Genomic DNA, 23,110 nt, shown 5'->3' on the forward strand with positions numbered 1-23,110 from the left:
TAATTATTAGCTTGAGAAGTGATCTGCTCCAGACGCCTATTAAATGCCAAGAGCAATGACCTTATGAACTTGCTGTTGCATGCAGACCTGCTCCGACCTTTACATTGTTTTGGCTTGTATGTAATCACCCCCAGACTCCTTCTCACTAATATCACCCTTTCTGTGTGTCTGAGCACAGGGTAACTCAGGTCTGGGCTTCAGCATTGCAGGGGGGACAGACAACCCCCACATCGGTGATGACTGCAGCATCTTCATCACCAAGATCATCCCAGGAGGGGCAGCTGCACAGGACGGCAGACTCAGGTAGGGCGTCTGATGATGACTGATCACTCCGCAGCCCAGGCTGTACCGCCAACACGCGTCGGCTCTTCCATCTGGCTGAGGAGGGGTCGGGGGTTTGGTGCTGACACCCCCGCTGATTCTCCTATCATGGTACAAACCACCCTTCTGCATGGCTCGAGGCTTTCCAAGGTCATAGCACTGGTGTGAGCCTCATCTGGCCTCACAATCAGTGGGACCAGCCAAGTGTTGACAGAAGTGATGTCATCATTGGAGGGGGGGGGGGGGTGGCAGCACAAATATGTAGATTGGATTCCTCCATTAAACGGGGTACTTGTCATCTGGGCCTACCCAAGGCATAAGCGAACTAAGCCGCTGCATAGCTAGGGCCATATGACCACCAGGGGGCCCCCCGTCTGATGAACTTGTCAGGATGGGAAGGAAGATGACAAATGAAAATTAGATGAATCAACTTTTGCTTAGGGCCCCGAAAACGGTAATTCCAGCCCTGCTTTTCTTTCACTATACAAACATCATAAAGATCCTTGTGTGAAGTGAGCTCACAACTTCCCAGTCGTCGCCGTACATATTCTGTGTTTGTTGTGATTCACCTCAGCTGGGGGGGGGGGGGGGTTGCACCCCAAACACAGCTCCTGCTTTTCCTGTAAAGCAGAGGCCTGCACACCGCCTCCTCAGTCTGTGACTTATTCAGACTCTCGTTCTGCATGACTGTCCTCTTAATCTGCAGCTTTGCAAAGAACAGAAGCTGCCGACTCCTTTTTTTCCCGTCTGTTAAAAAAAAATAAACGGCTTTTCCACACAAAACACGTTTCCTGCCCTCCTGCCCGGAGCAGCGTGTCAGTAACCTAAATTCCAGATTTGCAGTCTGCCGTTTCTGCCGTTCCCGATAAATTTCCGCCGTCCTCCGTGGATAAACTAATCGCGTCGAGGAATAGAGGGACGGCTCTTTCAGGTCCATATTGCGAGTCAGGCCCAGCTGGGTCTGTGTGAGAAGCACCTCCGATCTGGTGGGCAACCAGTGTGCTACACGCTAAGGTTTCACACCCGCCTACAGACGACTGCCTTGGCAACCGAAGGGGAAAGGGGCAGCCGGGAATGGGACACGGAGCTGGTGATCCAGGCACACTGGATACGGTATCCCGGTGCGGGAATGGGACACGGAGCTGGTGATCCAGGCACACTGGATACGGTATCCCGGTGTGGGAATGGGACACGGAGCTGGTGATCCAGGCGCACTGCATACGGTATCCCGGTGCGGGAATGGGACACGGAGCTGGTGATCCAGGCGCACTGGATACGGTATCCCGGTGCGGGAATGGGACACGGAGCTGGTGATCCAGGCACACTGGATACGGTATCCCGGTGCGGGAATGGGACACGGAGCTGGTGATCCAGGCACACTGGATACGGTATCCCGGGGCGATAGCTATGCCATTCCGGTGCTCGGAGGGTCGGAAGCCTTTCCCAAATAACCAGGTCAAATCTGACCGTCTGACTCCCAGGCAGGAACAGCGCCAACAGTCATCTGCCCCAGTCATCTGCAGATTAATTTCCACTACTTAAGAAATTAAAACTGGTGATTTTTTTGTGTTTTTTTTAATATTAATGTTTCTAAATATAGTTACTACTAATTATGATCTATAATTTAAGAAAATAACATGTTGTGTCCAGTTTTATTATCAAGCCAGTAATTTAGATTCTCGAATGCTTTGGATGTCACAGTAATGTAATAAGTGCTTATTCATTTTAGATCCCATGTAGCAGGTAATAAACAGTAATGACTAATGAGACTTTTAGGTTATTTTTAACTAGAAGTTTCAAAAATATTACTAGTAATAACCCTCGGGATTTATGTGAGGGGTCTGTGAAGTCATCGTAATTCCCTAGATCTTGGATTCAACTAGCAAATCACACACGTCTGACACACAGGAATATATAGTAACAGCTGCTATATGTACACAAATATCTATGACTGTGACAGAGCTAAACCGACATAAGGATGTGTATAAGCTAATAATAGAGCTGGTAAGCAAACCAGATTGAGAAGCTGAGACAGTCGTTGTACTAAGTAGAGCATTAAACAGTCAGGTGATGGAGCGACACTAGGAAAGATTGGCGTGTTGAGTTTAGCTTGTTTCTTCACTGGCTGTGGTCGGAAGGAGACTGGATCAAGACGGCAGGCAGGATTCCAGTGAGACCGACCCGTGACTCAAATCTCCTTGCAGAAGCTTCTTGATTACGGGCCAAGACGTTTACAGCTGGGGTTAGAGGAGCAGAGCTCAGGCTTGTTTGCTGGAATTTCAGACATTGAATTTGTGATTCGGCGCTCCAGTGCGCTGCCAGTGCAACTGAGGTGGTAAAAGGGAAACCAGATTTTTTGGAAGAGAGTTCCAGTGCTCTACCCACTGAATACCTTTAGCATATGAGTTGGGGTGCAGTGAGGGGGTTGATCTCCATGTGTCCTCTGGAACTGACGGGGGTGATTGAGTTGGCCCTTGGCTTCACTGCAGCTTTCCGGTCCACTGGGCCTTCTGAGTTGTGAACTGAGCCCTATGACAATATGAGCTATTGTTCAAAAATGTCCATAAGATTCACACAACACTGTATGCTTTCAAAACCTGTATATAACATCCCAGATCTCAGATTTCTAAGTGTATGGACACCAAACGGTTCTTTATATGTATTCAGAACATACCATTTAACATTAGATCCATTGTGTTCCCCGCATGTGGAATTTTGCAGTGCATCTAGTCACTGCGTGAACTCAGATATTGTCACAGCTTAGCTCCAGATTCAGGTTTGTGGCTTGCTCTTGATTTACAGTGCATGTTTTTCAGTGCAGCTGATGACTTGTGTGTCCCTGGAACTATTTATGATGTTGTTGCCCATTCGTTTGCCCATTAAATGTTTCCTGCAGATCTCTAGTCCTGTCAGATGGGACCTAGATGAGAAGATGCATGTGTTATGGTGTTTGTAGCTCCCACCCCTAATTCTGTTCTGATTAACAGTGCAGCCACATGCTGTACTGAATTATTGACAAGGCATACCATTAGCGCTTAATGTTAGCATTAGCATGCATTGTGTCACCATTGCCTTTGTGCGCACAAATAAATTCAACAAAGGCTTATTGGTTTAATTCTGTACCATTGGTTGTTGTTTTTGTTATTTGTGGTATTTTACATATTGTTTCACTTTCTTTCACTCTGACAAACTGTCAAATAGGCAGAACCAGGCTACAATGAGCACGTTTTGGCACAGTAATTTCATGCAGACTGTGCCAGCAGCTACAGAATGGTCACATTGTCTGAGGCTAGTTGCTACATATGTGCCACCATCGTGTTTATTCCCGAGACAATGGGGATGGTCCTTGTGGCCTTAATCTGAACTGGAGGACTGGGTTGGGGTTTTGTATAAACTGAACAGCCAGCTTTGCTTGGGGCTGAGCCGTGTTGCTCTCAGAGTATTGAACCTAGGGTTCCTTTCTTGTTGGCCAGAGTCTCGTCTCTGGATCCATGGTTTTTGTGAGCTGGGGTCTTGGCCCCAGGTTTGAAGTTTTGTTTTGCAGCCTGGTTGTTTTGTTTGAGGGGCCAGCCTTATCATTAGCCAATGATTTGTTTTTAATTGGTGAGTGACAGTGAAGGAGGCGGGCCAGGGCCCAATCAGCTTTCAGCTGGGGTCAAAACCCTTGTGGTCCCGCCCCTGTATACTCCCCTGCACCAAACAGACTTTAGAGCTGTCAGACAGGAAACCTGGTACCGTAGATTGGATGGTACAGTTCAGGTTATCCTGTCTGGATCTTGTCAGATGCTGGAGTCCTTTTGTAATGCAAACTTTGTTGGCCTGTTGCATAGAACTCTGGGTCACAGTGTAAATTAACCCAATGGTCAGTGAATGCTCTGAAGCAGAATGGGTTATGGCTGGCTGTTTACTCCGTGCGAAAGTGGGCTCGCTGTGGCATGCGACACGGTGCCGGACGGGCCGCAATCCTGAATGTTCTTACTTCGAGTGCCAAAGCACCAAGCGACTTTGGTTCTAGGCCTCGGCTGGTGCTGTAGAACACAGCTGCTCTTAAAAGTCACATTTATGATGTGTGGAATGGATGTCATATGAATAAATAAGAATTTTACTAAAATGAACCGTACTTACAGCAGGCATGGCTGGGTTATTTTTGTTAAGGAAACATTTCCATAATCTGAAATAAGATATGAAAACGAGAACTATTAATATTGCTTCTGAAACGAATTGAAATAAAAACAAGCATCAAATACTTCCCGTTACCGTTTTAAAATACTGTTTAGCTAAAGTAATGATTTATCTTTGGCCCTCTTGTGCAATGCACTTAAACCATAGAAATAGCCAATGGCAATACAACGCAGCACTAAGTAGATACCAAAGAAGTCCTACAGCTTCCATCTATCTCTAGAAGTAAAATGACTAAAACCTAAAGTAAAATATAAAACAGCTAGACTTAGATATTTAAAATAAAAACTAATGAGACCACACCTATAACTATAACTAAACTAGATTTCAAATGAAAATAAACAATACAGTAATGTAGCGAGGAATCATAAATGCAGATATTTCCAGACTGTCTTAGTCAAGCATTCCTCAGATTCACTTGTTATCATTCTGATTGTAGAAAAGGTATATGGACTGCATTTATATAGCACTTTTCTACTCCTACAAATACTCAAAGCGCTTTACAGTTATGCCTCACATTCACCCATCCACACACCCATCCACACACCCATCCACACACACATTCACCATCCATACACACATTCACACACCGGTGGTGGAGGCTGCCATGCAAGGTGCCAACCTGCACACCGGGAGCAATTTGGGGTTCAGTGTCTTGCTCAAGGACACTTTGACAGGGTCAGGAGGAACCAGGGCTCGAACCGGCAACCTTCCAGTTGCCGAACGATAGCACTACCTCCTATGCCACCATCTTTGGTCCGACTACTTCCTGACTTCCTGCTACCTTCCCCCTGGCCATTGAACAGTCGAGGTTCGCTTGCATCACTGAGCCATAGCCTCAGCAGAACGTTCATGCTGTAATAATTTTCGAGTGTTGCGGCACCCCCCCCCAACCCCCCCCCCCGCCCCGTGCAGCATCCAAAGCCAGCACCATGATGAAATGATGTCAAATTGGTGTGTGCATTGTCGCGCTGCCGTGTCCGTGTGAAGTAAAGCAGCCCTCAGGCACCTCCTGGTGGATGGAACTGTGGAGGGACAGACCTCTGCTGGCACGGCTTGAATTCAGTGCCCCCAACGCAAATGCCCCATACACCACCTGCCCGATCGCCCACACTCCATAAAAACCATAATCAACACGTTCACACTGAAACGCTCAAAGAAACGCACATCCTCACCCTAACAGAGTTCCACCAGAGAGTATTAAATCAGATTAAACATTCCACAATGCGGACTACATCTAAACTCGCCTCCTACTGTCAAATCCAAACCACGAGAACCCGAACACAGACTTGAACCTGCTGTCAGAAAAGTTCTGTATATTTCATCTGAGTCTCGTTTTAGAAGGTCAATATTCACAGTTGCACATGAAAGTATTTGTAAGATATGTGAGACCCAGAATCCATAAGTGATAATTCTTAACTGGCAGGTGGCAAGTAGACAAAGGTTGGGGGGCACAATATTCATCAGTTATCAAAATGTTACAATGTTATGAAAACAGCACTGGGTGCAATTGACAACGATGGCTGGTATGTTCTGCTACAGTGCAATTTGAATTACAGCTACTTAGTAAATTAGAATTCACTGCAAAACTGTTGATTATGATTGATATATTGAGAACAATTTATACAGACACATTGGCTAATGTGGCATAGCAATAAATATATTTTATCCCTGTCTCTGTCATTGTTGCAAACTCTCTCTCTCTCTGCTACCCTGTTAGGTTTTGTTTCCAAAACAAAGCCACATTTGTTTTTCATTTATTTTTGTGTTAATTGTTAGAATTTTTTGTTTAGAAACTGTCCTAATTAAAATATCGCTACAGATGCTAATTGTGTGTTTGCATTCTGGGAACAACATGATTGCTGGATCAGCGTCCATCCAGCTTCTCATGAGGTGTGCGAGGCTGTGAGTCATCGCGACACGACTTCCTGTTTCAGGGTGAACGACAGCATCCTGTTCGTCAACGAGGTGGACGTGCGGGAGGTGACGCACAGCCAGGCCGTGGAGGCCCTCAAGGAAGCTGGTGCCATCGTCAGGCTCTACGTGATGCGCAGGAAGCTGCCGGCGGAGAAGATCACAGAGATCAAACTCATCAAGGGCCCGAAAGGTCCGTGAGCAGCTCCATGTTTGTTCCTGTGGACGGGGGGGGGGGGGGGGGAAGCACCTGCCCCTTTTGTCTAAATAATTCAATGTGCCCTTCCCCGCTTTTTTTTGAGTGCCCCTGTTTGATCACTGAAGATTATGCAAAATTTACCAAGAGGGACCCTTAATGATGACCGATGATTACTCTAAATGTACTGTTGGGATACCCCCCCCCCCCCCGGTCTGCTATGCATGATTTTTATTTAATCTCCGGGTTGTTCTCTTTTTCCCCGTGTCAAATAAACCTCCCAAGTCGAATTTTTTTTTATTTAACGTAATATTTACATGTTTTATGATTAAACAATTTCTTGGTACATTTACTCAAAATCCAAACTATTGAGACGGTAAAAACTGTGTTCCTCCCTCGTCTGATCATCCCGTTTAGACATAGACCATTTTCACTACCGTTCTGACTCGAAGCAGAATATCTTCTTTTCCGGTTTACTCCAGCGCCGCACCGGAACACTGGTGTACAAAAAAACGCTAATCAAGTAGGAAAACGATTAAGTTGAGAATAATACTTTGTCGTGGAGTTCACCAAGTCTCTGGTGTATCAATATAGCTAGAGGATGATAAACGGATTGCAGACGTATTTTCCATAGCAAAACTGTCCAAACTAGACAACGGCTACATATTCTTCATCGAACAGTATCTGATTGATTATGAAGATAAGTAGGGCTGAACATTTTATTTATTTCAAATCAAAATCGCGATTTGAATCAGTGCAATTAGCAATTTGAAAAGGCAGCGATTTATGATGTGCGTCTGACCCAGGGTTTAATACTGTCGTGAGAATAGTTTTAAAAATTCTTGCCATCCTCCATGTGTGACAATCATTCTCACCAATCAGAAGGGCCGTGCTTCTCGCGAGCCAGTCATGCTCACCAATCAAAAGTGGCCCAAGGCGACTGCGTATACGCCCACAAACAGCAAACATGTGAAACCCAAGGAAAATTTGTGGTGCAAAAAAATATTGATTCCGCTGCTGCACTATAAGTGAATTACCTACCTATTTCATGGTCAGAGATTGTTTACAAAAAGGTCCTATTATAGGGGTCCAAGCAGTGGTAGCTGCAGGATCCCTATGGTTTTTTTCTTCCTGAAATTGTTTTTATTATTATTATTAATGTGAATAATAATAATAATAATAATAATAATAATCAGTCACATCTCTTGTGATAATTTTGTTCTATTGTTCTCTAAGGGTAAAAAAGCATTTGCAAAACAACACTTAAAATGCGCATGTAAAAACACAGTCACTTTACCATGTTTCAGTAGGTAGGATCCGGCACTTTTTTGGCAGATAAATGATCATAAACAGTAATTGTAAGCTATTTTCCTTAAGTTTATAGTAAATTGTTGCAGATAAAAAAATATGTGCTATAATCTGGGAACAGCGTCCACACAGAATCATATGACCATCGTCATCATTTGACTGTAAAAAGTTCAGTTTGTTTAGAAGCTGTTCTTAGTGTTTAGGAATGGGTGTTCAGTAAAAGTTTGCACAGTTACGATTACTTGCGGCTTGATTTTTAAATGTGTATATGGCAAATCACTTAAGATTCGAGGTGTGAACACAAGGGTTCAAAAAAGTAACAAATACTTGTTGGAAGCAATTCGTATCTTTAAGTTCTCATCCTTGCTTTAGAATATAGACCAGTCAATATTTTGATGGTATCTCATGTGTTAATGCTGTATCATATGTATTACATCTGCTATGCACTGAATATTGAACTGAAGCTTGACTTTTAAGAAAAATGACATCACAAATCAAATCGCAGTCGCAATATCTGTCAGAAAAATCGATAAAGATATAAGTGTTTTCCATTGCGTTAGCAAAGGTTAGAATAACTGTACGGTAGTTAATATTATCAATGTTTTACCTTTCTGATTTGCAACTAAATGGTATTTTGGTCGTATTATGGAGAAAAATTAGGAGGTTTGTTTTCTGCTTTGTGGCGGTTGCTTTTCCAGCAGAGCGGGAAGATGACATGCGCTTCAGTGCCACGGGTCATGCGTCAGAATCAAGTGAAACCTGATACAAAGACGGGTAATGGGTATTGCTACTGCACACGTTTAGAATTAAGTCTGACATCACACTGTACCATGATGTCATTGCTGCAAAACAGAAAGCTAAAATACTGATAATATAAAGTACGGTTATTTTTTGACCTTCGCTAACGCATCTTCACAATCAAATATTGTTCGATGAAGAATTTGTAGTCCTTGTCTAGTTTGGACCGTTTCGTTAGAGAAAATCGCCTTAGTCACAACGGAAGTTGTATGACATCATTGTGAAAAGAGTCTATTAGTAGCTTTCTGAAATTGTGTCAAAATAAAAGTCTCGTCTAGAACGATAATCTTTGCATTCACAGAATATTGACTGTCACAGCAGGTGGGCAAGAACCCACCGTGAGCACGTCAGGCACATGGGGTTCCTTTCATTATCCTGTATGTGGGTTTGATGTGTTACGCTTCAGAGGGGGGCGGGAAGCATGTTTGAAGCTGGGAGGGCGACTGTCCAAGCGTGATTCTACCTTGTTTCCCAGGCCTGGGCTTCAGTATAGCAGGGGGAGTGGGCAACCAGCACGTCCCTGGAGACAACAGCATCTATGTTACCAAGATCATCGAGGGCGGGGCCGCTCACAAAGATGGCCGGCTGCAGATAGGCGACAAGATACTGTCTGTGAGTCATGGCCTGCCGTGCTCCTCTGGCACAATGTAAATTGGAATGAGCCGTCTTTCATTTTGGGTCACTTTGTGACAAGAGCCCACATTACTAGAAATCACTGACATTTTAATGAAAAACTGGTCAGTTTGCTGTCCTGGGTTTAATTAATGAAGTATTCCTACCTTGTGCTGTGATTCCTGCAATGAACTCCGGTAAAAACTCTGTCTAGGATAAGTGGTTGGAAAATGGATGGATGGCATGGATGGATGGATGGATGGATGGTCGAATGAGTTTAAGCACCCAAGACTTCTCCTTTTGATCTCTCTTTAGAGAGGAGCTGGGGTGAGTCTAGGATTTTCTTAAGGTGGGGGCATAAAAGGGTCATAATTCATACAAAGGAGCAAAGGACACCTAATGTATGATTAGCCAATGATATGTTTTGAATCTGTGAGTAACAGGGGTGGGGGCACTCTGGGGCACCTGAACTTTCCACCTCCGGTGTAGAGGGTATGTGGCTCAGTGAGTTAGGATGCTGTGCTTGTGATCGGAAGGTCATTAGTTCAAATCCCAGGGTTAGCAGAATGTTTTCACCATTGTGATGATAGACATTCTCAACGCGCCCACGTACCCGTGTGCCCAGGTGAACAACGTGTGCCTGGAGGATGTCATGCACGAGGACGCGGTGGCCGCCCTGAAGAACACGGCAGAGGTGGTCTACCTGAGGGTGGCCAAGACCAGCAGCCAGTACCCCATAGAGACCTACAACCCCCCTGACATCACAAGCTGTGAGTCCCGTCATAGCTGTGCGTGTATGTCATGCTGCATGCATGTGAAATGCACTGAACCAATTTAGATTTGCGAAGAACGTATGTCACAGACATCACTGTTCGAGCTGTTGGTTCCTCTCCACAGCCTACTCTCCGCATCTGGATGCAGATATGGGCCATCCAAACTACCTTGTCTCGGAATACCCACAAGCCCTCACTCCCTCATCTCCGCGGAGATACTCCCCCATTCCCAAGGGCATGCTCGGAGATGATGACCTACCCAGGTATGCCTCACTCACTCGCCTCCTGCGGAGCTCTGCGAACCTGTGACGTTCACCCCAACCTGCTGCCCTCCTTGTTCCCTCTTCACCCTTCAGATACCTCTCTGTCGCTCTTTCTCCTCCTCCACCGCTCCCTCTTTTCGCCAGGGAGCCCAGACGAGTGGTCATCCACCGAGGCTCCACGGGGCTCGGCTTCAACATCGTGGGCGGGGAGGATGGCGAGGGAATCTTCATCTCCTTCATCCTGGCGGGGGGGCCGGCGGACCTGAGCGGGGAGCTGCGCAAGGGGGACCAGATTCTGAGTGTGAGCTCACCTCCCCCACATCCCTGCTTGTTTCTCCCACATCTCCATCTCCAAACTTTCTCTTATTACTGTCACTATGGCGACTGCCCATCTTTGTCTCATTTGGTGACTCAACGATGCTGTTGTAGGATCTTATGAAAAGCTGCTTGACTGCTTTAAGTGTCCATTATGATTGGGTGACGAGCGCTGATGGGGTGAAATGAGCTATCATACCAGTGTCTGCTGGGGGAAAAGGGAGCGTATTTGTCCAAACAAGCAGAGTAGTGTCCTCCGTATTTATGTAGTTGCCTCTACTTCAATTGCCTCTACTGCACTTTGTTTATTTCATGCTATCAATGTTACAAACGGCACTACAAATACACTACAGTCTATGTAAAAGATGGAGGAGCTTAAAAAAACAAGTTATTTCCAGGGGTGATTCTAGGTTTTCTTTAAAGTGAGTGACATAAGAGGGGTCATAATTCATACAGAGGGGCCAATCTTATGATTAGCCAATGATATCTTTTGAATCGTTGAGTGACAGGGGAGGAAGTACTCCATGGGCCAATCAGCTTTCAGCTGGGCCCTCTGCTCCTGTAGCCCCACCCCTATCACTCAACAACCTGACTCAGAGTCAGCCTGCTCCTTGACCTGAGTTAAAACAGCAATGTTTAATTGTAAAATGTACTTTTGCCAGGAAGCCAAATGAAACAAACATTCATAGAATGTGGCAGCGAATGAGGCGGAATTCAGAACAAATGAAAAAGACAATAAATGCAAAGAATAGGGAACTCTGTGTGATTGTTATAAAAAGTAATTGCTGCTCTTTTTAGACAGGACTCCACATCCTCTTATTATTTCCTTCCTTGATACATTGTTGCTCTCTGAGACTGAAATAGACTGGTACTTATCGTTCCTGTCTCATTATACATAACTTTTATACATTTTAAAAGTAGCCAGTGGAAGTGGTTCATTCTGAGAGCATAAACAAACTAGTAACTAGTGTGATTTTTAAACCACCTTCCATGCCACTCGTGTTCTCAATTTAAACATTGCGAGCCTTTCATAGCAAAATTCAAACAGTGGACCGTGATAATGATATCCACCCAAAAACCATCATTGTGCTCTTGCTATAAAATATCTTGGGAGTTAAAGAAGATTTTGGTCTAGTCACATATATCTTATTGATGTTTTATTCAGAGCACCTTAACATTTAACCAATTACTGCAGCTGGGTATTTCACTGGAGCGATTCAGGTGAAGTGCTTTGCCCAAAGCTACTCTGAGAGCTCCTGGGATTTGATCTGGCAATCACTTTTAAACTTAATCTGCAGCTCCCCAGGGAGTGTCCTTGGAATATTCTAGAATCTAGAAGGATAGGCCCCGGAGTGAATTTGGTCTGATTTCTCGCTGCTTCTGATAAGAACCAAACTCCACCTTTGGTTCTTATCAAGAAGAGCTTTACGGTCCCATATAATGATCTCCAGAACCCTCAAAGCTGATCCCGTTTCTCATTGTGTCCTATACTAATACTTAACCATGTTTTACCCTAGGTGAACGGGGTGGACCTTCGGCACGCCACCCATGAACAAGCAGCCGCGGCGCTGAAGAATGCGGGCCAGACCGTCACCATCATAGCCCAGTACAGACCAGAAGGTGAGCCTCCAATGGCACCAGTAACAACACCACAGCAACCAACGCTACAAGCCTTTCAAACGTGTTCACATTCACCATACTCAGGGTGCATTCGATGGTCAGCGTGTGTAATGTGTATGTGCAGAGTATAGCCGGTTCGAGGCAAAGATCCATGACCTGCGGGAGCAGCTGATGAACAGCAGCTTGGGATCTGGAACCACGTCTTTAAGGGGCCTCCCTAAAAGGAGCTTCTACATCAGGTACTAAACCACACAGTCACACCGAGAGGATCTTCTATGTCAGGTACTAAACCTCACAGTCACACCGAGAGGAGATTCTATGTCAGATACTAAACCTCACAGTCACACCGAGAGGAGATTCTATGTCAGATACTAAACCTCACAGTCACACCGAGAGGAGATTCTATGTCAGATACTAAACCTCACAGTCACACCGAGAGGAGCTTCTATGTCAGGTACTAAACCTCACAGTCACACCGAGAGGAGCTTCTATATCAGATACTAAACCTCACAGTCACACCAAGAGGAGCTTCTATATCAGATACTAAACCTCACAGTCACACCGAGAAGAGCTTCTATGTCAGGTACTAAACCACACAGTCACACCGAGAGGAGCTTCTATGTCAGGTACTAAACCTCACAGTCACACCGAGAGGAGCTTCTATGTCAGGTACTAAACCTCACAGTCACACCGAGAAGAGCTTCTATGTCAAGTACTAAACCTCACAGTCACACCGAGAGGAGCTTCTATATCACATACTAAACCTCACAGTCACACTGAGAAGAGCTTCTATGTCAGGTACTAAACCTCACAGTCACACCGAGAGGAGCTTCTATGTCAGGTACTAAACCACACAGTCACACCGAGAGGAGCTTCTATGTCAGGTACTAAACCACACAGTCACACCGAGAGGAGCTTCTATGTCAGGTACTAAACCACAGTCACACCGAGAGGAGCTTCTATGTCAGGTACTAAACCTCACAGTCACACTGAGAGGAGCTTCTATGTCAGGTACTAAACCACACAGTCACACCGAGAGGAACTTCTACATCAGATACTAAACCTCACAGTCACACCGAGAGGAGCTTCTACATAAAGTACTAAACCTCACAGTCACACCGAGAGGAGCTTCTACATCAGGTACTAAACCTCACAGTCACACCGAGAGGAGCTTCTACATCAGGTACTAAACCTCACAGTCACACCAAGAGGAGCTTCTACATCAGATACTAAACCTCACAGTCACACCGAGAGGAGCTTCTATGTCAGGTACTAAACCACACAGTCACACCGAGAGGAGCTTCTACATCAGATACTAAACCTCACAGTCACACCGAGAGGAGCTTCTATGTCAGGTACTAAACCTCACAGTCACACAGAGAAGAGCTTCTACATCAGATACTAAACCTCACAGTCACACCGAGAGGAGCTTCTACATCAGGTACTAAACCTCACAGTCACACCGAGAGGAGCTTCTACATCAGGCACTAAACCTCACAGTCACAACGAGAGGAGCTTCTACATCAGGTACTAAACCTCACAGTCACACCGAGAGGAGCTTCTACATCAGGCACTAAACCTCACAGTCACACCGAGAGGAGCTTCTACATCAGGTACTAAACCTCACAGTCACACCGAGAGGAGCTTCTACATCAGGTACTAAACCTCACAGTCACACCAAGAGGAGCTTCTACATCAGATACTAAACCTCACAGTCACACCGAGAGGAGCTTCTACATCAGATACTAAACCTCACAGTCACACCGAGAGGAGCTTCTACATCAGGTACTAAACCTCACAGTCACACAGAGAGGAGCTTTACGGCCTATGTAATTTCTGAGTTTCAGTGGAAATATAATTTCTCTCATTCTCCCTGTGACCTGCTCTCCTCCTGTCTCCCATTTTCCCTTCCCCTGTCTCTAGGTCGCTCTTTGACTACGACAAGACGGCGGACTGTGGCTTCCTCAGCCAGGCTCTGAGCTTCCGCTTCGGCGAGATCCTGCACGTGCTGGATTGCACCGACGAGGAGTGGTGGCAGGCGCGGCGGATCAGCATAAACGGGGACGTGGAGGAGGTCGGCTTCATCCCCAGCAAGAGGAGGTGAGCCGTCCCAGATGCTTTGCCATAGTCCCTTAACTGAGGGCCCCAAAAATCAGTGTTTGTTTATTTCCGACTGTTTATTTCTGTACATTTTGCAGCCAGACAGTTGTGTATTCTATCAGTCTGTGAGACCCACCTTACTCAGAAATAATAAATCTTAAGGTGATTTCTTTACTTAGGGTGGAGAGGAAGGAGTGGACTCGCCTGAAGACGAAAGAGAGGGTGAGTAAAGTGTGACATAGCCTGTCACTGCACTTTAAAGCATGCCGCTCTGGAACTGCCGTTAGGACCGCGGTGTAGGACATTAAGAGTGTTTGAGCGCCTGTGTAATTGTGGTGGTATCCATGTTTGTTACTGTGTTTGGTTATATACACGAGTCGCATTTGCCTAATGACTGCACTTCTCTCCTGTACAGGACCGGAGTCGAGACAGCTTAGGTTCACAAGGTAACGTTTTGTATAGATTCACGCACTGTAACAGAACAGGGAGGTCTGTCAGGTCAGCGATATCGAGTTTGCCAAAGAGCAGAAAAGCAAATGACCATTCAGTTCCTTCTAAATATATAACTGAGGTTAGCATGGGGGCTTGTGGTTTGTAAGTTGGGTTGAAAGCACCTGGAATAGACTGTGATTGATTAGTTTCAATTTTGTGCTCGCACAAGCAGAGAATCATTAAATGAGGCAGTATGGCGTGATGATTGATTATTGACCAAAATCTGTTTTTTCAGGGAGAGATGATTTCATACAGAGCTATGAGATGGTCACACAAGTGGAAGGTGAGCTTGGAGTATAACAAATTAAGATGGTAACTAACACAGGAGTGGAGGTTTAAGGTGTGGAGGTGACCTCTGTCTTGTATCTGCAGTACATTATGCGCGACCGATCATCATCCTGGGTCCGACCAAGGACAGGGTCAATGATGACCTTCTCTCTGAGTTCCCAGACAAGTTTGGCTCCTGTGTCCCCCGTAAGTGTCACTGTCTCTCCCCCCAAACCGCCTGGGGTGTACGCGCACTCTTATGCACCCTGCAGACCCAGTGAGTAACAATGACCTACGCTTTCCTTCTCGTCAGACACGACGCGGCCCAAACGGGAGTACGAGGTGGACGGGCGGGACTACCACTTTGTGTCGTCGCGGGAGCAAATGGAGAAGGACATCCAGAGCCATCGGTTCATCGAGGCGGGCCAGTACAACAGCCACCTGTACGGCACCAGTGTGCAGAGCGTCCGGGAGGTGGCCGAGCAGGTGGGCAGAGCTGGAGGTGGACAGGTGGGCGCGGCAGGCAGGTGGCTGAGCAGGTGGGCGGAGCTGGAAGGGGACAGGTGGGCGGGGCAGGCAGGTGGCCGAGCAGGTGGGCGGAGCTGGAAGGGGACAGGTGGGCGGGGCAGGCAGTTGGCCGAGCAGATGGGCAGAGCTGGAGGTGGACAGGTGGGCGGGACAGGCAGGTGGCCGAGCAGGTGGGCGGAGCTGGAGGTGGACAGGTGGGCGGAGCAGGCAGGTGGCCGAGCAGGTGGGCGGAGCTGGAGGTGGACAGGTAGGCGGAGCAGGCAGGTGGCCGAGCAGGTGGGCGGAGCAGGAAGGGGACAAGTGGGCGGGGCAGGCAGGTGGCCGAGCAGGTGGGCAGAGCTGGAGGTGGACAGGTGGGCGGAGCAGGCAGGTGGACAGGTAGGCGGAGCAGGCAGGTGGCCGAGCAGGTGGGCGGAGCAGGAAGGGGACAAGTGGGCGGGGCAGGCAGGTGGCCGAGCAGGTGGGCGGAGCCGGGAGTGAACAGGTGGGCGGAGCTGGAGGTGGACAGGTGGGCGGGGCAGGCAGGTGGCCGAGCAGGTGAGCAAGCAGATGGGCTGGGGGTGGGAGAGAACATGCAGCAAAGAGGGCTGGAAATGGGGGGTGGTCATGCACTCACCAGCAACCTCTGTACCTCTGCAAGCAGCAGGGGAAGCACTGCATCCTAGACGTGTCGGCCAACGCCGTGCGCAGACTGCAGGCCGCCCAACTTCACCCCATCGCCATCTTCATTCGGCCCAAGTCGCTGGAGAACATCCTGTAGGTCATGCCGCTCTCTCGCTCCACACACTACAGACTTCACACTCCATATATATATAATACAGGCTCCATTTACACAGCACACCACTCAGTACATGGTACATTCCTTGTGGTTTTTGCCTTTCAGAGACATAAACAAGCGCCTGACTGAGGACCAGGCTCGTAAAGCCCTGGACAGAGCCATTAAACTAGAACAGGACTTTGTTGAGTGTTTCTCAGGTAAGACCCGCTTCTGTCTGTAGGACATATTACACTCATTGTCTTATTTATTATCTTCTCAGTAATAATCACTTTTTAAGAGTCACTTTTTATACTGTTACTAAAGTTGAATTGTTATGATGAAGTATATAATGCATTTGTCTTCCATGCAGCTATTGTGGAAGGTGACAGCTTCGAGGAGATCTATCACAAAATCAAGGGCGTGATCGAAGAACAGTCCGGGCCTTACATCTGGATCCCGGGGAGGGAGAGACTCTGAGATGCTCATTCGCCCATCTGTCCTCCAGTCTCCTCCTCCTTCTATCTCATTGGCTGTTTCTATGGCTACTGTAGACCCCTCATTTGTGGGTGTTTCCATTTGAAACAAGGACTAACAAGAGTTCAATGCACAACGTGAAGTTCAAACGGAGCTTCAGCCTCCCCTACTCTTCCACGCTCCCTCCTCTCCTTTATCCTCATCCCTTCTTCCTCTGTCTGTAAGAAGGAGAGATAGAAAGAGAGAGAAAGCAAAATGTGTCTCTGCTGGAAAACGGACAGAATTCAAAAACGGCGATCAGTAGGTGCAGCAGTTTCACCGAACGTAGAAGCGTAAATAATAATAGCTTGTCTAATAAAACGCCAAACCAAACACTGCTGGCTGTTTCCCTGAAATAAATGTCATTCGCTTCCGCTCTGAGGGACACAGATTTGACGGACCAAACATGGTGTAAAATCAACCCCCACGTTAGCTCTCCTGTGCATGTGTATTTAACGACATAAAGTGGGTGTTGATGGGAACAGGGAAGGCAGAGGAGGACAGCGCTGGAGAGGAGAGATAAAGGACGGGGGAAGGGTTAGGAAGAACAGGTGCTGCTTAGTCTAGCTGCTCTATCTGCGGAGGTTTGAAGCGGTTCGAGAGACAGTGAGGCTTGGGACACTTGGCTGACCACTAGGGGCGCTAACCCCTCTACAGCCTTGTTTTTCATAACCAGCACACAAAAGAGCACCTCTCTCTTTTTTCATCTGTCCATTTCTCAGCCCAGAACGGCACTTTCTCTCTCCGTCTGTCTCTTAAGGCCTTTCTCAAAGACAAATGCGACATGTAACAGATTTAGACTAAAATACAAATGTGTAAATTAAATCTATATTTTTAAGGAACAGACAAATTATAACAGGTGTTTGAATCTTGTACAGCAACATATCTTAACACAGTTTTCATTTAAATAGATTCAATTCAATTTGGTGTGTTTTTTTTTTGGGGTGGGGGTGGAACTAAGGGGCATGTGACTTTATATATGCTGGGCAGAGGTGGTCGATTCTGAACCGTTGGAAAGGGTTGGGGGACTGTGGTTATTGGATGTCTGAACACTTTTCTCAGCCAGGGTGCCCTGAACCGTCTGTGCTTGCCAGCCTCCAGACAGCAGGGGGCGACCTACTTCCACCGCCTGCACCTCACCGTGGATGGCATACGCTGAACTTCTGTGCGAGGGCAGCTTCTAACCTTCAGCTGGAACTGGCCAGTTCACCTCAGCAATTGGACGGTTCTCTTTATGATTTCATGCTGTGGACTTCACAGAGACCCAGACACCTAGCTAGACTTTGTTCTTTTATTTTTTTTTTTACAGATCAAACGGATCCTACAGGCCTTGCTTTTTTTAAGGCATCGAGGTACAACACACTCAACTTGGTTACTTGACTCCAAGTATGCCATGCAGATTGTTCTAGTGCTTTCCAGTATAAATGGTTTCATATGAAGGTCTGGGAGTTGCTGGCGTCGTTCTGATGCTTAGCCTCCTCTCAGCTGGACAGTCGGGTAAAAACCCAAACTGACTTTAAGCGCAAAGGTCCGGCGAACACACGCTCCATAACAAGGCAGATCAATGCTGTCATACCTCAGAGAAAAAAAAATGTTTGGAAATCAACCCCTTTTTGTCCAGGACATGTGTCCCGTCTCTCAGTCCTCAAATGGTCACAGGGCGTTCCGGGCCCGCTAGCCCAACTGGAAGGTCGGTAATGAGCCAGCGCCCCCCAGGTCTGCTGGCGCCCCGTGGCAGGCTCAGTCTCGGATCCGGTGTTTGGAAGGTGGCTGGCGTTTCCAGCAGCGGGATCCCTGCCATTCGTACCAAATTGTCCCGCGTTGGGGACGCCATCTCTACGGCTGTGTCCATCCATGTCCCTGTTGTTTCCCTCATTCTCGTCTTTGCTTAGGGCTACTTAACACAAGTTGATACGGCTCTTGTGGCCAGTGGCTGTTCGGGGGTGGGGGGGGGGGGGGGGGGTAGGGGAACAGGGTTGGAGAGATGCCGGGCTGCCACTGTGTGTGTCCCTCTGGGGGGCATGAGGGGGTGTGTCTGCATGAGAAGAAGTGAGGTCAGTCTTCATGTGGAAGAAGACCTTTGTGTGTGTGTGTGTGTGTGTGTGTGAGAGAGAGAGAGAGATTAAGAAAGAGGGGTTATTAATATAATGATGTGAGGGTATTGGTTAAGGCAGTGTTTCTCATCCCAGTCCTGAGGGACCCCCAGACCGTTTATGTTTTTGCTCCCTCTCAGGTCCTGCCACTCCTGTACCCGGTATTCAGTGTTCTTGATTGGCCGGGAACCTGGAAGGGAGCAAAACATGTGGACTGTCTAAGAGATCCCTGAGAACTGGGTTGAGTAACAGTGAATAAAGGCATAGAATGAGAGCGAGTTAAAGGCACAAACCAATAGTGGTTGTGACAGAGCAGTATTTTGTATAAAGTATAGATTATTTTCAGTTCAGATGAATTATGTACAGCGAGTTAGACATGCAGGTACTGGACTGTGTTGATTGAGGCATTAGGTTTACTTACATGTGGATCCTGGTTTTGGGTTCTGGAAAGAGAAGAGTTTGGGAACAGTGTTACAAAAGAAGTCTTTGGGGAAGACTTAATGAATTAATTTATTTATTGTTTTATTTATTGCTTTTGTTGAAATTCCAAAAGGCTCTGATTCGTTCCCTTTGTTTTGATTTATACTTTGTAAAAAAAGAAAAACAAAAAAAACAAAAAACATCTATTTGTAAAAGTGTTTGGCAAAATATACTGCTGTGTAAACTGTGTATAAAGACATATCTGACTGTAAGGATCAACGGGGCTTTAAAATGGCACTGCTTCAGGGTTTGGCTTGGCCTAGACTGATCCCCGCTCGGGCAGAAGCTCCCAGTATGGAACTGTCAGCATGGAGTGCGGCCGAGATCTTCCCTGACCTCAGACGAAAGCAGACGCGAGTGTTGGGGTTTCCTGAAGACTGCGTGGATCAGGCTTTGCCATGTGACGCTTCGGGAGGAATCGGCGGAGCGCGACAGGCCGGAAAGAATCACTGACGTTTGCCTGCCTGGATCGACGTGTTGACATCCGATGGCTGTTAGTCATCGTACACGTACACTGCGTTCCTGCTCACTGGAACATCACATGCATGCAAACAGACAAACCAACACACTCAGTGGCCAGATTATTAGGTAAACCTGCCTAGTATTGGTTAGGACCCTTTATTGTCTACAGAACAGCTTGATTTCTGTGCACCATGGATTCAACAATGTGCTGGGAACTTAAAGAGTTTTATCCATGGCGTTTGTGGCCTTCCTGTTAGCTTTAATGAGTCTTGCTATCCTCCCTAACCCTCCCTCATTAACAAGGTATTTTTCCCCTCAGAACTGTCACCATCTGGCCCCTTTTTTGTTTATTGCACCATTCTATGTAAACACTAATCACAGCAGTGTGTGAAAATCCCAGGACGGCTTCTGAGATGCTGGAACCACCACATCTGGCACCAGCGTGCAACACGTTCAAAGTTGTATGTAGCATTGTGAACATGCGTGCATGTCCGTGAGCTCTGTCTAAGAGTAACCGAACTCCTCGACACTCTGTGCTTTATGTACGATGTCTCAGCCACACGGTTCAGTTTGTAGGGGCAGGTGTACCTAATAAAGAGGACGCTGCGTAAACACAGACACACTAACGAACATCCAACACCAAATACACCGCAGAGAGTACAGTAACACACACCAAACAAATGGGGCTCTAGATTTAGTTTACAATCTATAATCAGTATGAGAAATCAACTGATTCTTTTATATCTTCAATCTTCACAACCCTCGAATTATCACTCTTGCATTCTTGTTTGAAGAAAAAAAAACCCTGAACTCATGTACTGCATTTTGTGTTACTGAATTTTAATTCAAAGTGTGAGTACATCAAACCAACAGATTAAATTTTAAAAAAGTGTAAAATAGTTTAAATAATTTATCTTGCAAGAAAAAGGGACATTTAAGGAGTGATGAATACAAAATCACCTTTTATTTCAATGAATTGCTTGTTGTAAATTAGCTATAAGAATAATAAAATGAATTACATTTAAACAAAATAGATTTGGAAAGAGTTGTATTATTTAAAGTGGTTTTGCGTGGAAAAGTACGGCCTGTCGCAGCATAATGTTATGGAATTATATGTATGGTAATGATCCTATGTGGCCACTAGGGGGTAGAATTTAACTACATACAAGAACTCATCAGTCAGCCATTATTGTTCTCCTGCGATATTAATTTCTGTCTCTGCTAAACCTGGGATACATTCCTATTCTCCTTGGGCGTTTTTACTGCCTTTTTGTTCTCTCCTGTTTTCACAGCAGCCCTTAAAGGATTCAGTCCTGATCCCGGGAGAAAGTTTTCCCATAAACACTTCATCTGCTGAGCTGGTAGGCAGAAAGAGAGCAGGGGAGAGTGATGGAAAGTGTGTGTCAGCGTGACTGTGTGCTTGTTTGAATAGGGACAGCTCATCTCTCCTTTAATGTCAATGTGCTTTATGCGAGTTGGACCTCCACTGTAGTGTGGCTAATGGATTATGTACGCGTATCATTGTCAGAGCAGCAATGTATTCCATCACCTGTGGCTGTTAATTTCTGTGCTTTCAGTCCTGGGCTCTCTTTTGCTTTATGACTTTGTGTGTGTGTGTGTGTGTCTAATTGTCCACATTTGGCACTCAAAGGCCGGGTGAGTAGCCTGAGAATGATAGAACCACATGCCGTTCTTGCCGAATCCTCATTCCAGCGTCTACCCGGCGAGGCCGCCCGCCCGTCAGCTCGTGGATCACAGACCCGTGTGTGATTTTTGATGAGCTCACTCTCGGAAATTAATCTCACTCTCGTAAGTAAAGTCATTAGTGAAGATCATTCGCCTAAATGAAAGTCTTTCTCTCCGACAGAGATCGTTAATGAAGATTGTTTGCCAAAATGAAGCTCATTCCAGTAAGTGGAGAATCATTTGCTTAAATGAAGCTCACTATTCTAAAGGAAGCATATTCTCCTATTTCCTTAAATCAAGCTCACTCCAAAATGGAGATTACTGGCCTGAGAGAAGCTCATTCTACGAAATGAAGCCCATTCTTTGGTGTGAAGCTCACACTTGTACAGGAAGCCCATTCTGCTGAATGAAGCTCACACTCCGAAAGGAAGCCCATTCAGCCAAATGAAGCTCACTCTCGTAAAGGAAGCCCATTCTGTTGAATGAAGCTCACACTCCTAAAGGAAGCCCATTCTGCTGAATGAAGCTTGTCCCGCTAATTGAAGCCTACCCCCATAGCTCGGAGGCCTACATTAAAGACCTTCACCACATGAAATAATCTGCTGCTCAGCCACACATTTCAAGGAGAGAGGGATTCATTTCGGAAAGAAAAGTGAAAAGGGTGATTAAAAAAATAGGCTTCACACAAAGAGCAGAGTGGGAATAATAGAGGGAGGGTGGAGGATGGGTTGATCATATTTCCTGTTTTCTGTCTGATCTTTCCTTCCCTTTCTCTCTCTCTCTCACTCTGTTTTTTTCTTCCTCTAATCTCTGACATTTCTGGTCTGGGATGATTTCCAAACCCGAAAGTGTACATACCCAAACACGCACTGGGATGCTTATTAATAGTTGCCCCTTTCATTTGATGTCTGAACATGTTCATTAAATTGTTTACAGTAGAGACAAGGTCCCTGCTGAAGGAAAACAGGCGACTGTGGAGGCGCCCAGGGGATCTGCAGTCGCACTATGCTGTTTACACACTAACGTACTTGGTGCAGTGTGCGTGAGGCATTCCTCCCTTTGTCATCCACCCACCCTCCATCTTTCTGGAGATTCTGCGGGACCCAGACAGACGCACGTGCCTTTAAAGGCTGCACACGCATTTGGCTCACATTCCAAACATGGGAATTCAATTAAGTGCGCCATCCCCCCCCCCAGCCCCCGCTCGACCCTGTCCACCCCCCATCACCTTAATCACAGACACCAGTGATAGGGAATGTCACGCTGGTAATCTTCTCCACTGCTCACCTTCTGCCATGTGGAAGTAGACTTTGAGCTGGGGTCGGGGGGGGGGGGGGGGCGGGGCGGCTGCTAGGGTGGTCAGCTGACCCCCGGACAGCCAGCACGCTGGCCTGGCTCCGGACTCTTGGCCCCGTCTCATCTTCCAGGTATTT

General features: G+C 46.5%; 1 protein-coding gene across 6 annotated transcripts in view; it reads left to right on the forward strand.

Annotated features, from left to right (window-relative positions):
* Positions 1 to 17,882, forward strand: part of LOC111836332 (disks large homolog 4-like) — a 58,828-nt gene extending 40,946 nt beyond the window's left edge. For 4 of the 6 annotated variants that reach the window (XM_072717623.1, XM_072717625.1, XM_072717627.1 and 1 more), the window contains 17 exons: positions 179 to 303; positions 6,438 to 6,607; positions 9,192 to 9,328; positions 9,954 to 10,098; positions 10,226 to 10,364; positions 10,458 to 10,665; positions 12,197 to 12,299; positions 12,424 to 12,538; positions 14,223 to 14,399; positions 14,579 to 14,621; positions 14,815 to 14,845; positions 15,127 to 15,174; positions 15,264 to 15,365; positions 15,472 to 15,644; positions 16,330 to 16,442; positions 16,570 to 16,661; positions 16,814 to 17,882. In XM_072717623.1, coding sequence (XP_072573724.1) covers positions 179 to 303; positions 6,438 to 6,607; positions 9,192 to 9,328; positions 9,954 to 10,098; positions 10,226 to 10,364; positions 10,458 to 10,665; positions 12,197 to 12,299; positions 12,424 to 12,538; positions 14,223 to 14,399; positions 14,579 to 14,621; positions 14,815 to 14,845; positions 15,127 to 15,174; positions 15,264 to 15,365; positions 15,472 to 15,644; positions 16,330 to 16,442; positions 16,570 to 16,661; positions 16,814 to 16,920 — 2,028 coding nt within the window. In that variant the 3' untranslated portion in view covers positions 16,921 to 17,882. Of the gene's footprint in view, positions 1 to 178; positions 304 to 6,437; positions 6,608 to 9,191; positions 9,329 to 9,953; positions 10,099 to 10,225; positions 10,365 to 10,457; positions 10,666 to 12,196; positions 12,300 to 12,423; positions 12,539 to 14,222; positions 14,400 to 14,578; positions 14,622 to 14,814; positions 14,846 to 15,126; positions 15,175 to 15,263; positions 15,366 to 15,471; positions 15,645 to 16,329; positions 16,443 to 16,569; positions 16,662 to 16,813 lie in introns of those variants that run through there. The other 2 variants (XM_072717624.1, XM_072717626.1) reach the window with 1 other exon arrangement.
* Positions 17,883 to 23,110: the final 5,228 nt, after the last annotated feature.

Source organism: Paramormyrops kingsleyae, chromosome 10 (assembly GCF_048594095.1).
Source record: "Paramormyrops kingsleyae isolate MSU_618 chromosome 10, PKINGS_0.4, whole genome shotgun sequence".
NCBI classification, from domain to species: Eukaryota; Metazoa; Chordata; class Actinopteri; order Osteoglossiformes; family Mormyridae; genus Paramormyrops; species Paramormyrops kingsleyae.